The sequence below is a fragment of the Empidonax traillii genome, unplaced genomic scaffold, assembly GCF_003031625.1.
Source record: "Empidonax traillii isolate 1590-97213 ecotype Southwest subspecies unplaced genomic scaffold, ASM303162v1 scaffold1458:size105674, whole genome shotgun sequence".
NCBI lineage: Eukaryota > Metazoa > Chordata > Aves > Passeriformes > Tyrannidae > Empidonax > Empidonax traillii.
The window spans coordinates 12,553-24,961 of NW_020956651.1; the positions used below are offsets into that span (position 1 = coordinate 12,553).

Below are 12,409 nucleotides of genomic sequence, written 5' to 3' on the forward strand. Positions count from 1 at the left end.
GGTTGTTTAGCCTGGAGAAGAGGAGGTTCAGGGGTGACTCCATCACTCTCTACAGCTACCTGAGAGGAGGTTGTAGCCAGGTGGGGGTCGGTCTCTTTTCCCAGGCAGCTATCAGTAGGACAAGAGGGCATGGTCTTAAGCTCTGCCAGGGGAGGTTTAGGTTGGATATTAGAAAGAAGTTCTTTACAGAGAGAGTGATCAGGCATTGGAATGGCCTGCCCAGAGAGGTGGTGGATTCACCGTCCCTGGAGGTTTTTAAGAAGAGGCTGGATGTGGCACTGAGTGCCATGATCTAGTAATCACAGTGGGGTTGGATCAGGGGTTGGACTTGATGATCTCGGAGGTCTCTTCCAACCCAGTTAATTCAATGATTCTATGATTATTTCACATCTGCACTGGGTGAGGAATATTAATTCACAAGGTCAGTAAGTGCCTATCATCTGAGGGGCAGAAATTAAGACAACAAACCACCACTTGACATAGCTGGATGATAACTTTAATCTGTTAACTCTGCAGCTGCAAGCTATATATAAACAAGCGCTCAGGTGAAGAAAGAGGAAGAAATTCTGGAGAAGAATAACTGAACATAAATAACATACAAAAAACAGCCAAGGACTTAAAACAGAGGAAGCAAATATATCCCCATAATGCAGTTCAGGAGTTCCCCTCATTAAGGAAGTTACAAGAATCACCCACAATGTGAATGTAACCTCTGTGGACAAAGTCCAGTAAGATCACTGGGCACTCTTGCCATGACCTTAAAAATGGATCTATGTGGAAAATGAACAATTGAGACTAGGAACAAACACCTATTAACTGTTCTTTGGTAATTTATTCACCTTGGACTAACACCAGAAAACAGATGAGGGAACCAAACAAATGGACTCACTTCTTTATTGCAATCCTAGAAAGCACCCAAGGAGAGCACTAGCAGTTCTCCCTACCAGACTTAACTGTACAAGGGAGAAAGCTGGAGGAATTACCAGAAATAAGGTGAAGAGGGCGAACACCACCCTCATGCCTATGCTCAAGCCAACACTGCAAAGTAGCATCTGATTCCTTAGGAAGGTCTATCACATAACACCCCATCGTTACTGAGGGGTTGCTACCCAGTAGAATCTATGATTCTACTCTTCACCTTATTCCTGGTAATTCCTCCAGCTTTCTCCCTTGTACAGTCAAATGAGCCAGGAAGAATTGTATTCCTGAACCCATAAGGTTTGATTACCTGTGATTATGAATACTGAAAATGTGATACCCAAATTAACTGAAAAGAGCTGAGCAGTAAAATTAACTACTTCCTACAATCACTGGCTGCACAGATCCCACGACTGAAAAATCATCAGCAGGAAGAAAAGTCTGAAGGTCTGTTATAATTAAAGTTCTTTTCTCTCTTTCAAGTGCCTAATGTGAGATAAACCAGAGTCTGTTCCCCCTCAGATAGAAACTGTTACTGTGTAATCCTCCCACTAGTGAAACATGTACTTAGGGCAACTGCCCAATTCTCCAGTCTGAGCCAACCTCAAAGGTCTATCCAATTTAAAATAAAGCAAATTAAAGGTCTCAAGCATGGCTTGACAGAATGCCAGCAAGCCCATTTCTGCTCAACAGAGGTCATCTCTGCAAGTACAGTATTGCTACAGTAAAGACTAGGATGATTTGGGGTGGAGGAGGCAACCCCAAACAAACCATTCAGATGGGCAGAAAAGAGCAAGGGAGAGAACTTGCTAAGAAACACTGGAAAAGACAGCCTGAAAATGCAAATGCCACTGGGTCTCAGCAGAGCACAGCAAGCCATTCAAGAAGTTACTGAAAGTCACCAGGCTTAATTCCATGCATCAAGGGGGTGTATCTGCTATTTGAACAATAGGGTGTTGTAGGGGTTAACAGCAGGTCTGTTAGCTCCCTGGAAGAGGAGATTGACTTGGGAAACTTTCGAGTGTGGCCTTGAAGATAAGTAAGTTTTCCACACAGACCAATTGGGGAGCGAGGGCAGACTGTGAGTCCGTAGATTCGGTATGTGAGAACCACAGTCTTGTCCTTGGACAGGTGTCTCATGATTGCTGCCAAGTGTATCGGTAATAATTGGCCAATTAGGATGTTGTTGCTTGCTTGCTTGCTACTTGCTTGCTCACTGCTTGCTTGCTGCTTTTTGACAATGATATAAAAGGAGATGGGATTTTTAATAAAGGAAGCCTTTTCTTATGTTGCCCTGAATCAGCCTTCTTGTGTGTTTTTTGAACCGTCACGACTTAACGGCAACATATGGTGACCCTCGACGTGATCTCCAACAAGAGATCGAAAGCGACGACATGCTTTCCAGTGAAGGATCAAAACCGATGTGATCCCCATTGAGGGGTCGAAACTCCAGGGGTCACACGATCCCCACTGAGGGATTAGATGTGACCCTCTCCGAGGGGTCAGGACAGTGGTGATTTCCAGTGAGGAATCACGATTCCTAGAGAGGAATCAGAACTGCACGGCGAGGTGCAGTGATGACGGTGCTCGGCGTAGCAGAGAGCAGCTGGAGGAGCTGCCTTGATCCGGACCAGTATTTTGACACTTGTGATATACAGGTGAGCCGCCAAGAACTTAATCGCAATGTGGGGCATTCATTAACTAAAGAGGAATCTCATACACTTTCTACTCAAAAAGTCTTGCTCTGAAAACAGGGGGAGAAAGTAAATGAAAATAGTTCAAAGCGTTTGTTGTGGTAGTGCCACGAGCAAGGACATGAAGCTACTTTTTCTACAGCTTTTAGTGTGACTGTGTGGGAGAAGGTTGGGAAGGCTCTCTGGGAATCTGTCTCCAAGGGAGAGCCTGGCACAGAGGGGTTGCCAACTACCTGGCGTTTGGTGTTAACTACTTTGCAAGAGTGTCAAAAAGAGCAGGGCAAAGAGACGGCGGACTCAATAAAAGACAAGGACTCTGAGGAGCGGGATGATCCACCTTTGCCCTCCTCCCCCTCCAGCTCAGACAACGAGGAGTCAATGCGAGCCATGCGGGCTGTTGTACAAAGCAGACCTTGCTGTCACGCCCCTGAGAAAAAGAAACAGAAGAGTCGTAAATCTGGCTCTTGGACTTTGCCGCTGTCCATTGTGTCTGTTATGCCTAGTAAACCAAGAACCTTTTGGGAGGCAGTGAGGAGAGAAGCAGTTAATGCAGATAATGGACCGCTGTGGGTTCCTGCTCGGTGTGTGCATCCTGTTCTGTCTCGGGGAGACCAGCACTGATGACTCTTACGTGGAACAGCTCAAACACCTCAGCGCATGGAACAGCAAGAACGTCTGGGTGACCCTGATGAAAGCACTGACTCAAACTACCTTCTGCGCCTCATTGAGGCAACAAGAACTGCCTTTTCATACGTGCCTTGTTGGAGCACCTGTAAATAACTCTGATGCAGTGAAACTTGTTTCTAATGTAACATGATTGTCCACTCTGTTGACAAAAGCTTGTAATGCTTCTGTGCTAAGCTGCATTGCAAACTTGTCACTGATGTAGATAGTGTAAGACGCTACATTGCAGAATTGTGCTGCTATTGACTTCCTGCTGCTTGCCCACAGACATGGTTGTCTAGTTGAGGAATTTCGGGATGGTTACTGTCTTTGCTCTAAACGGGGATCCTGATTTTAGAGATGATTGTAGTTGTGCTTGTAATGTTGCCATGTTTGGTGTCGTGTTTGCAAAGGGCCCTGCAAAGGACGACCCAGGCAATTTTCCTAGCACAAATACAGAAAGGGGAAAATGTAGGGGTTAACAGCGGGTCTGTTAGCTCCCTGGAAGAGGAGATTGACTTGGGAAACTTTCGAGTGTGGCCTTGAAGATAAGTAAGTTTTCCACACAGGCCAATTGGGGAGCGAGGGCAGACTGTGAGTCTGTAGATTCGGTATGTGAGAACCACAGCCTTGTCCTTGGACAGGTGTCTCATGATTGCTGACAAGTGTATCAGTAATGATGAGTAGCCAATTAGGATGTTGTTGCTTGCTTGCTACTTGCTTGCTCACTGCTTGCTTGCTGCTTTTTGACAATGATATAAAAGGAGATGGGATTTTTAATAAAGGAAGCCTTTTCTTATGTTGCCCTGAATCAGCCTTCTTGTGTTTTTTGGACCGTCATGACTTAACGGCAACAAGGTGTGCTCAACTTGCCTCCATGAAGAGACGAGAGATTCCCTGCTGTATAGTCATTCCTGCACTACAATGGGAAACCACTGCTTCTCTCACCATGATCCTGGATTTCAATTCTGATCTCTGAACCAGTAGGGCAATAAAATCAAATCAAGTAAGAAAACCTGGCTTTTTATCCTGTTTCTCCTATGACTTATATTTGGACAGTTGGCATATCATCACCTTTCTCTGCCTCAATTTCTAACACTGACTGGACTAAAAGTGACATATGTCCAATCACAAAATATTCTGAAACTTAACATCTATATTGTTATATTACTACAAGCATTTAAAACCACTGAAACAGGCTAGGGATTAAGTTCTCTCTGGCCAAATTTGTGTGTTTGCAGCACTATCTAGCTTGTTCCCAGTTTTTGGGGGAGCTTTTCATATAGCAACAAGGATGGCTAACTCTCCATGAGAAGTTATCTTTGCAAGAAAGCACCCTGAAATCAGAATACACAAAAGCATCTGAAACTGGGGAAATTTTACATCATTGTCCAGATTCTTCTGAGAATTGTCCAAAGCTTCCTATGCAGAAAAAAAAAGGGAGGAAAAGGGCACTCACACTACCAGGCTTTAGGACCACACATTGAGGTACTTGTGGAGATCAGAGTCAGCAGAGAGGGACATTTTCAAGGGGTGCCAAGGTGACCTCTTCAACAACCTAGAAACTCTGCTGACTGCAGAAAGATCAGCCTCCATGTTTAGAGGCTAAAGCTCAGTCCATACAAATATCCTTTTGGCCCCCTCACCCAGACCTGGAATTTTCTTCAAATTAATAGATCAACATCAGGGCTAAGGTTTCCAGATCAGTTTTCTTTTGTCACTGGTGGCACTAGGCACCTAAATACTTGTTTCAGCATAATTGGACGACACTCAGACTCAAAAGTCTAGTTTCTTTAGAGAGGAAAAACAAAAAGGCACCTCAAACCAAGTCCAACAAAACAACTAACCAGAAACAACTAACCTGTGATAAGAATGATCTTACATGATAGCTGTAGGAGTAATCCTAGAAATACACATCCTGCCATACTTCACCAAGATTTGTTTTTTTCTGTGTACTTCTACTTTTCAAAGCCCCTAAAAGAACCAAAGGAGTATGCTGCCATCACAGAACAACACAGGTACCATTACAATGAACAACTACATAAAATTGGAGAGCTCCTTTGCTACACCATAGTTTATAATTTCACCATGAACTGACTCAGTTTAAGCAACCAACCCACAAGGGAAGTAGAATTATGAAATACAGCAAGAAGATCTGTTTGTGAGGTACCCATGTCAGTACTCAGTGTGAGTAAATTATACTTCTGAGACAGGTGCACTTCTGGAAGACCTCTTATCTTACCAAGATTTTCACCCGAATGGGAGAGTACTGCATTCCTTGCAGGATTTTTATCCAAGTGTCCACTACCAACTGGAAATTAAGCCCAAGTCTCACTGCTTGGCATTACTGATGAAGATAGAGAGTACAAAGACAAGAGGGACTGTGGTGGTTTTAATCTAGGCCTTCCCTGGTTACCAATTTGTAACCAAGGAAGGGGCAGTGTTCCCAGTATTCCATATGATTTTTATGTAAATCGAGGTATAAATAAGAAGGGAAGAGAGGCCTTCGCTCTCTTCTCTTCTGGCGAGGTTCGGGAACAGTGGGTCCCTGCATTGGTCTCGCTTATCTAAGGCTGAGGCCTGCAGCATCCACTGACCTGCCACATGGAGGCTTGGGGAGTGCTGGCCATGTGTGTGTCAATCCTGTTTTTTTTCTAAGGGACGTGGTAAGATTTATTTTACTAGTTATTTTACTAATTCTCGAGTTTGATTGCGTATATCTGCTCAGTGTCCTCTTTTTTGTTCCCTTTTGTTCCTTTTCCCCTTTCCCTATCCCTTCGGGGGGTGTTTGGATTCCCTTTTGCTGTGTACATAGCATCTTAACTGCAATATACATAAAATATATATATTTTTTATATAACTAGCTTGATTTTCGAGTTCTTCAATTTGCATAGTTTTTTTTCCTTTGCCCTGGGGAAAGTAGGAAGGGGGAAAAGAAGGGCTGCTACTGGGGGGTTGGGCATTTGGCAAGGAGTCAAGTCCGAACCATCACAGGGACCATAAAGACACATGTAGACTAGCTCTAGGCAATTTGGCAGGAACTGCATATGGGATTAGAACTACTCTACAGTGGTGGCTGTGATCTCCAGCAGACACAGGAGAACAGAGCATGTCCCAGCCTTGTCTTTCTTCTCAGCTTCAGCCAACTGCCTATTTGGCACTGAAACAGTGGGATACAGGCACACTGCTCCACTGGTGACAAGGGCAGAGGAAAGGCATTCATCCCAGCAGAGGACGAAGGTGTCAGTAACAAGTCAAGTTTGGTGCCTGCTAAAAGGCTAGGAGGTGCACCCTTGAGTCCTGCATTTTAGTGAGTATTAAGTAAGACTATCACCCTGGAATGCACATGCTTCATGGCTGGACCTGAAGAGCATTGGACCTATTCTCCCCACCTAGTACCATGTGAAGTTTGAGGGAGTTTGAATGTAGAAGGCAGGAGGGGATTCGGGAAAAGCCTGAGCCTCTCCTACAGCAATCAAGATGACAACAGATGCTAGCTCAATGTGAGCTATATGGAAAGCTTCTAGCTTGCATTAGACAAGTCCAAGATGCACTCTTTAATCTCAGAGAAAAAAAACAAACAACATTTTATTTATTCCATTGGCTTATTAGAGGAGATGGCCAACCAGAACAGCTAAAATGGGAAAAGTTTCCACAACCTGAGACATAAAGAGGTCCTGGGCTTTAGGCAGTTTATGAAGAACCCATGAGCTACTGCAGTAGCATACTAAGGAACTGTAACTCATCTGGAAAATTGATAGATTTAGTTCATTTTGAAGAACAAGAACACTCATGTCCCTAGCCCCCATTTCCTCTCAGCACCTCTGCAGGCCCTCAATGTAATGTCATCCTGCAATAGTCACACTGCAGAACAGGCTATACAAACTCCTGTTGTGCAAGCCAATACCTGGGAGAAGCAGAAAAGGAACAGTGGATCAATTTTTGCTCTTGGCACTGCTGAAAACTACAAATCAAATACAAATGCACTTTTGAGAACTCCTGCACTTTAAGCTTGATGGGCAATACCCCTGGGGAATCTGTCCCTGGGTTCCAATTAGTACAGCTTAAAATTACCATATTCCTCTATGTATAAACAGTGTCATTTGACTTGTACTTTTAAAAAATAAGATTAACCCAGGTTAGGGCTGGGCACTACAGATAAATTAGTAGCTTATCTCTTATAAATATTTTAAATATTTTTTAATTACAAGTACTCCTCACTCCAGGTAATGGAACTGACACAAAATATCTGCAGACACACAGCCCCTAGACTTTCACAGAAAGCCCAGGAGCAACCACTCTATAAGAAAGGAATCCTACCTCACAGCAAAGAAGAGGAGGGGACACATAGCCAAGAGAGCCTAAATGTGGGGGAAGAGTAATTTGGAGTAAATACAATAAGAAAAGGATTTAAAAACCCCTTCATATAAAAGATCAAGGAGGTTAAAGCAAAAATAATGGTTCAAAAAGATGTACAAGACTGTTAGAGACCAACAGAAAACTCTGCCAAAAAAATAACTTGCATTTAAACCAGAAATCAATGGCATCACACAATTTGGTTGTTAAAACAGGAAAGAGAAGGGGAAATCTGTGTAAAGATTAGCATTTATAAAGAGTTATCATTAGCTCCAGAGACCAGCGTAATTCCCATGAAGTCCTGATGGAAGGGGGCCTCCTGCCACAAAGAGTTTTGTTCCAGACGAGTCGTAACAGTGGGTATAAACAGCATTTGGGAAGAAATGTATGTCAGAAAAATAATTCCTCCAAGTTTCATCATGATTCTGTAAAAGGAAAGTTTAGATTATTACTGTTGTCAAACAAACATAAAACCTTATTTCACAAAAGCAGAAGGTAGCTTCCAGAGCCTAAAACGGGATCTTCTCTGTTAATACTACTGAAGCTTCAGATAGATCAATGAGAAGATAACAAAGTTCTCCTGAAGCTTTTTCTGAGGACATTTGGGCCAAACATTGTAGGGAGGAGGTGAAGGGTAGGGAAGATATCAAGTTTCATTAGTTTTTAAAGTTACATCACAATGATACAAAAGATAATGAAGAGAAGTTAGACAAAACCATTAACTGCTTTATGATAACATATGGGAAACTGAATGGGAAAGTGCCTGCCATGGCATTACCTCAGAAGGCTAGTTTCTAATATTGTACACAACTAAATTAAATCTCTCTTTCTTTGAGTACCACATTAGAGTAGCACATTTTTAAAGGAAGACAATGTAATTTGTGTTTGAGGTTCTGAAAACTAGAAGTTAGATTACATTAGAAAATATAAGATATAAAATCTAGTTCATTTATGGATCAGTGCATAAGAACAGTAGTCAGCATGCCTTACACTCGAGCAACCAACCATTCAATACCCTTTCATAAAGCTTTTGTAGAAAGCAATTCTGCAGCACTTCTTGCCTCTCAAAATTAGTTATTGGTTACATGATCACTGTTTGACTGGGACACATTTCATACAATAGCTTCCATTACTACAAAAAGAACCAGTGCAAACTCCTGTATAAAGGGCTTCATACAACTACAAGCTACTCACCAACCAGCCTTTCCCAGTAGTCAACTTCAAAATTTCACTTCCTCCTAATTTCTGCTTCTGCCCATAGCAGGCACGTGGGGGCTTTTCATCCAGGAATCTCTGGGCTCGGATATCGTAAAACAATAAGGAACCTTGCCCCGTTCCCACTGTGATGATGTGCTCATAGAAGCTCACCGATCTAATACCTGTCAAACAGAGAAGGGACACACAATGCAGTAAGGAAAATGGATGCTTTGGCCCTGCAGTGCTGTTGCTTGATGTTTAATATTTTCTATAAGAGGAACTACCTACTAGTATTCTCCACAACACACAAGTTTGAAGCACACACTGCTATGGAGCAGTGCAGAAAAATCCCATTGATGTTATTGAAACAGCAGCTTCAATTACATATACTACTTCCTTTCTCCTCTGATGTCATCAACTACACTGTTGGTGCATAGTAAAGCTTAATTCTCAGCAGGCCCCAGCTCTGACAGATAAACAAAGATCACAAGCAATTTAGGATCAAGAGTAGCTTTGTTCTTTCACAAGCCTCTAAGTGAACACACCATGAGTACGTGGCAGCAGACAGAGGAAAGAATGTCACATTGGTTTCCTCCACAAGCTCACACCCTATCTAGCTACCTGCCAAGCTGTGATAAGTGACTATGTGAGAAAAATTACTGTCCCAGCTGCTACTAAGGGCATTTTGCTGGTCAACAGTCTAGCTGTAAGCAGGTATAAGCATAACAATCACTAGTCACCTTGCTGCTAAGATAGATCAGGATCTTAAATAATTTTGAGGCTATCCCTGCTTAAATATTCTCACACCAGCACACCTTACTTAGTAGTTAGTACTTTTAGTACTTCACCCAGCAATGAAAACAGAATACTACAAGCAAAGCACCACCATGTTACACCAGCACATGGGAAGCTACAAGTTTCCAGTCCAAACAAAACATTCTAACACAATTCACTTATGTCATTAGATTGAGCAAAAGAGTACATTTTGTTTTCCCAAAATCTTAATCTGGAGCCTCATCTTCAGATTAAACTTCCTTCCCTTGGAAATATTCTTGGGGAGATTCTATACATAGGAATTTGCAAAGTGTCCTGTCATCTCACCTCTATTGTGCAAAAGGTTTGCTCTGTCTAAGTAATCTAACCCAAACAACTCTTCTATGCAGATTAAACCCCACCACATCTATGCTTCCCCTTTCTGCACAACATGAAGGCAGGTTATAAACCCTATAGTTTTTTAAGCTGTCTTTAAAGTACCACTGAATTACAGCCTAAACAAGCATTCAAACAGGAGGGGAAAAGAGTGAGTTATGCCAGCTACATTCACTGTACCAAGTGAGGCTGAACATCACAAAACTTGTGACATACTGGAATACACACAGCAGTACACGTGACAGCAGACATCCAAGAAGTGTAGATGCAGAGAGTTTCCCCTTCTCCTCTGTACAGAGTCCTAACTAGAAACATATCCTCATTCTTCCACCTCCACAACCTGATGTTACATCCACAGCCACTAGCATCTGTTACACACAGAACAGGCAAGGCCATATTGTTGTGTTCCAGATATGAGGTGAAGTCTTGGCTGCAGGGTTAATAGGTGGGAAACCACTGTGCAAGTTTCACATCTGCTGAAGTAGATTTACCAGATTTGTATATGAATCTCTAATTCAGAGAACTACAAGTGCATCTGAGCAACTTGGGAGACATCCCTCCCCCCTCATTGTTGTCCTGAACTGTGTTCTTTCACCTGGTGTGCAAGAGGCTGATCACCACAGAGTTGAGGTATTTGATTTATTTCCAGTTCTGAGCAGAAAGAGGGGCTGGGTGGCAAATCCTCAAAGCCAGCACACCAAGGCAAAGGAAGGTCTACTTATATGGTTACAATCTTAGGCTATTAGCATATCTTACTTAAGTCACTACTTGGCTAAGTTGCTATTGGCTTATCATTTCTCTACTGCAATTTAAAGGCATAGTGTCCCAAGAAATCATGGCACGTGCTCAATGAATAGTGGTCTTTTTGTGAGTAGAGGGTCCCTGAGCTAGGGGGGTGATTTTTACTATTATAATGAGCAAAGTTCATCCCTAGGGCAAGTTTTCATCACAGAACCAGTAAAAACTGGGGGTTTGTTGGCTCATCATTAGACATCCTGGATAAAAAAGGTGCTATCTTTTTTGGTTTTCCCTCTCTTCAAGGACTTAGGCCATCAATTTTTTGTTTTCTACATTCCCATGGTTATTGTTTCCATTGCTTAACCACTTTGTTATTCATCTTGTTATTTGGAACTTTGCTCCTGTTATTCATCACCATTACAAGGGCCTGGCTCTGGCAAATACATGCAGAGTTTTAAGCCCTCTGCAGTCAGCAAGAGCAGTCACTTGGATAAGAGGAGAAAGGCACAAGGGCAGACCTCCTCTCATTTTTGCTTCAAAAGTGCTTATTGACAAGCAACCCAATAGAACACTTACTTAACAGAGACAGGTGATGGAGTATGAAAGCAGATGGCATATACTTTTCAATGCAATTTATTAATAAAAAGCTATAAAATACAGAACAACTGTGAATCTTTCTCTAATCAGAAATTTTAGGAAAACTGAAGGAATCCATTATGCACCTGCTACTAAGTGGATGTTTAGAACATGCTTTCAAGAACAGCATTTCAAATTGGCTCCTAAGGGGCTGAAGTACCTCAGATTAATCATTCCCATCAAACTAAAAGCACCACTTGTGCCTAGAATTGATCACAGTAAGCTCTCCTACATTTCCATCACTCTACCACCTGTGAGCCTGGACTATTTGGGTGAGCAAATTGAGTCTTACTCCTGAGAGGCAGAGAGCTCTACAAATCCCAGAAGGAAATGAAGATGCAGTAGCATGTCCTACACAAAGAGTAGACACAGAGTCTGTGCTGCACAAGCTCTGTCCACTGTATTAATGTTGCTGCCTTCAGGATTATAAAGTCAAGGGCACACAACATTGCTCTGCAGGTCAGTCAAGCAGAAAGCAGTAGCTCTAACAGATCAAGAACTACAGTCCAGGGCCTGCACTTTTCCGTACAGCTGCTAAGAAAAGTAACACTCACAAGATGCACTAAAAAGCATTAGCTACCTTCTCACATAGGACAGAAAGGGTTATACTCAGTAAAAAACAGCCCCAGTTTCAGTCTGACAACCTTTCTCTGACCTCCTTTTGTCTATGACACTAGTGAACGGAAATCAGCCAGGCAGAAAGGGACCTGGGGGTGCTGATCGACAGGAGGCTGAACATGAGCCAGCAGTGTGCCCAGGTGGCCAAGAAGGCCAATGGCATCCTGGCCTGCATCAAGAACAGTGTGGCCAGCAGGAGCAGGGAAGTGATCCTTCCCCTGTACTCTGCGTTGGTGAGGCCACACCTTGACTATTGTGTTCAGCTCTGGGCCCCTCAGTTCAGGAAGGATATTGAGGTGCTGGAGCGGGTCCAGAGAAGAGCAACGAGGCTGGTGAAGGGACTTGAGCACAAGTCCTATGAGGAGAGGCTGAGGGAGCTGGGGTTGTTTAGTCTGGAGAAGAGAAGGCTTAGAGGTGACCTCATCACTCTCTTCAACTAC

General features: G+C 42.9%; 1 protein-coding gene across 2 annotated transcripts in view; it reads right to left on the reverse strand.

Moving 5' to 3' along the window:
- Positions 1-7,869: 7,869 nt before the first annotated feature.
- LOC114070179 (DDB1- and CUL4-associated factor 12-like) overlaps positions 7,870-12,409 on the reverse strand; it is a 35,521-nt gene continuing 30,981 nt past the window's right edge. For both annotated transcript variants that reach the window (XM_027907423.1, XM_027907425.1), the window contains exons 8-9: positions 8,826-9,010; positions 7,870-8,056 (exon numbers count right to left, since the gene is read on the reverse strand). In XM_027907423.1, the coding sequence (XP_027763224.1) occupies positions 7,898-8,056; positions 8,826-9,010 (344 nt within the window). In that variant the 3' untranslated portion in view covers positions 7,870-7,897. The remainder of the gene's footprint in view (positions 8,057-8,825; positions 9,011-12,409) is intronic.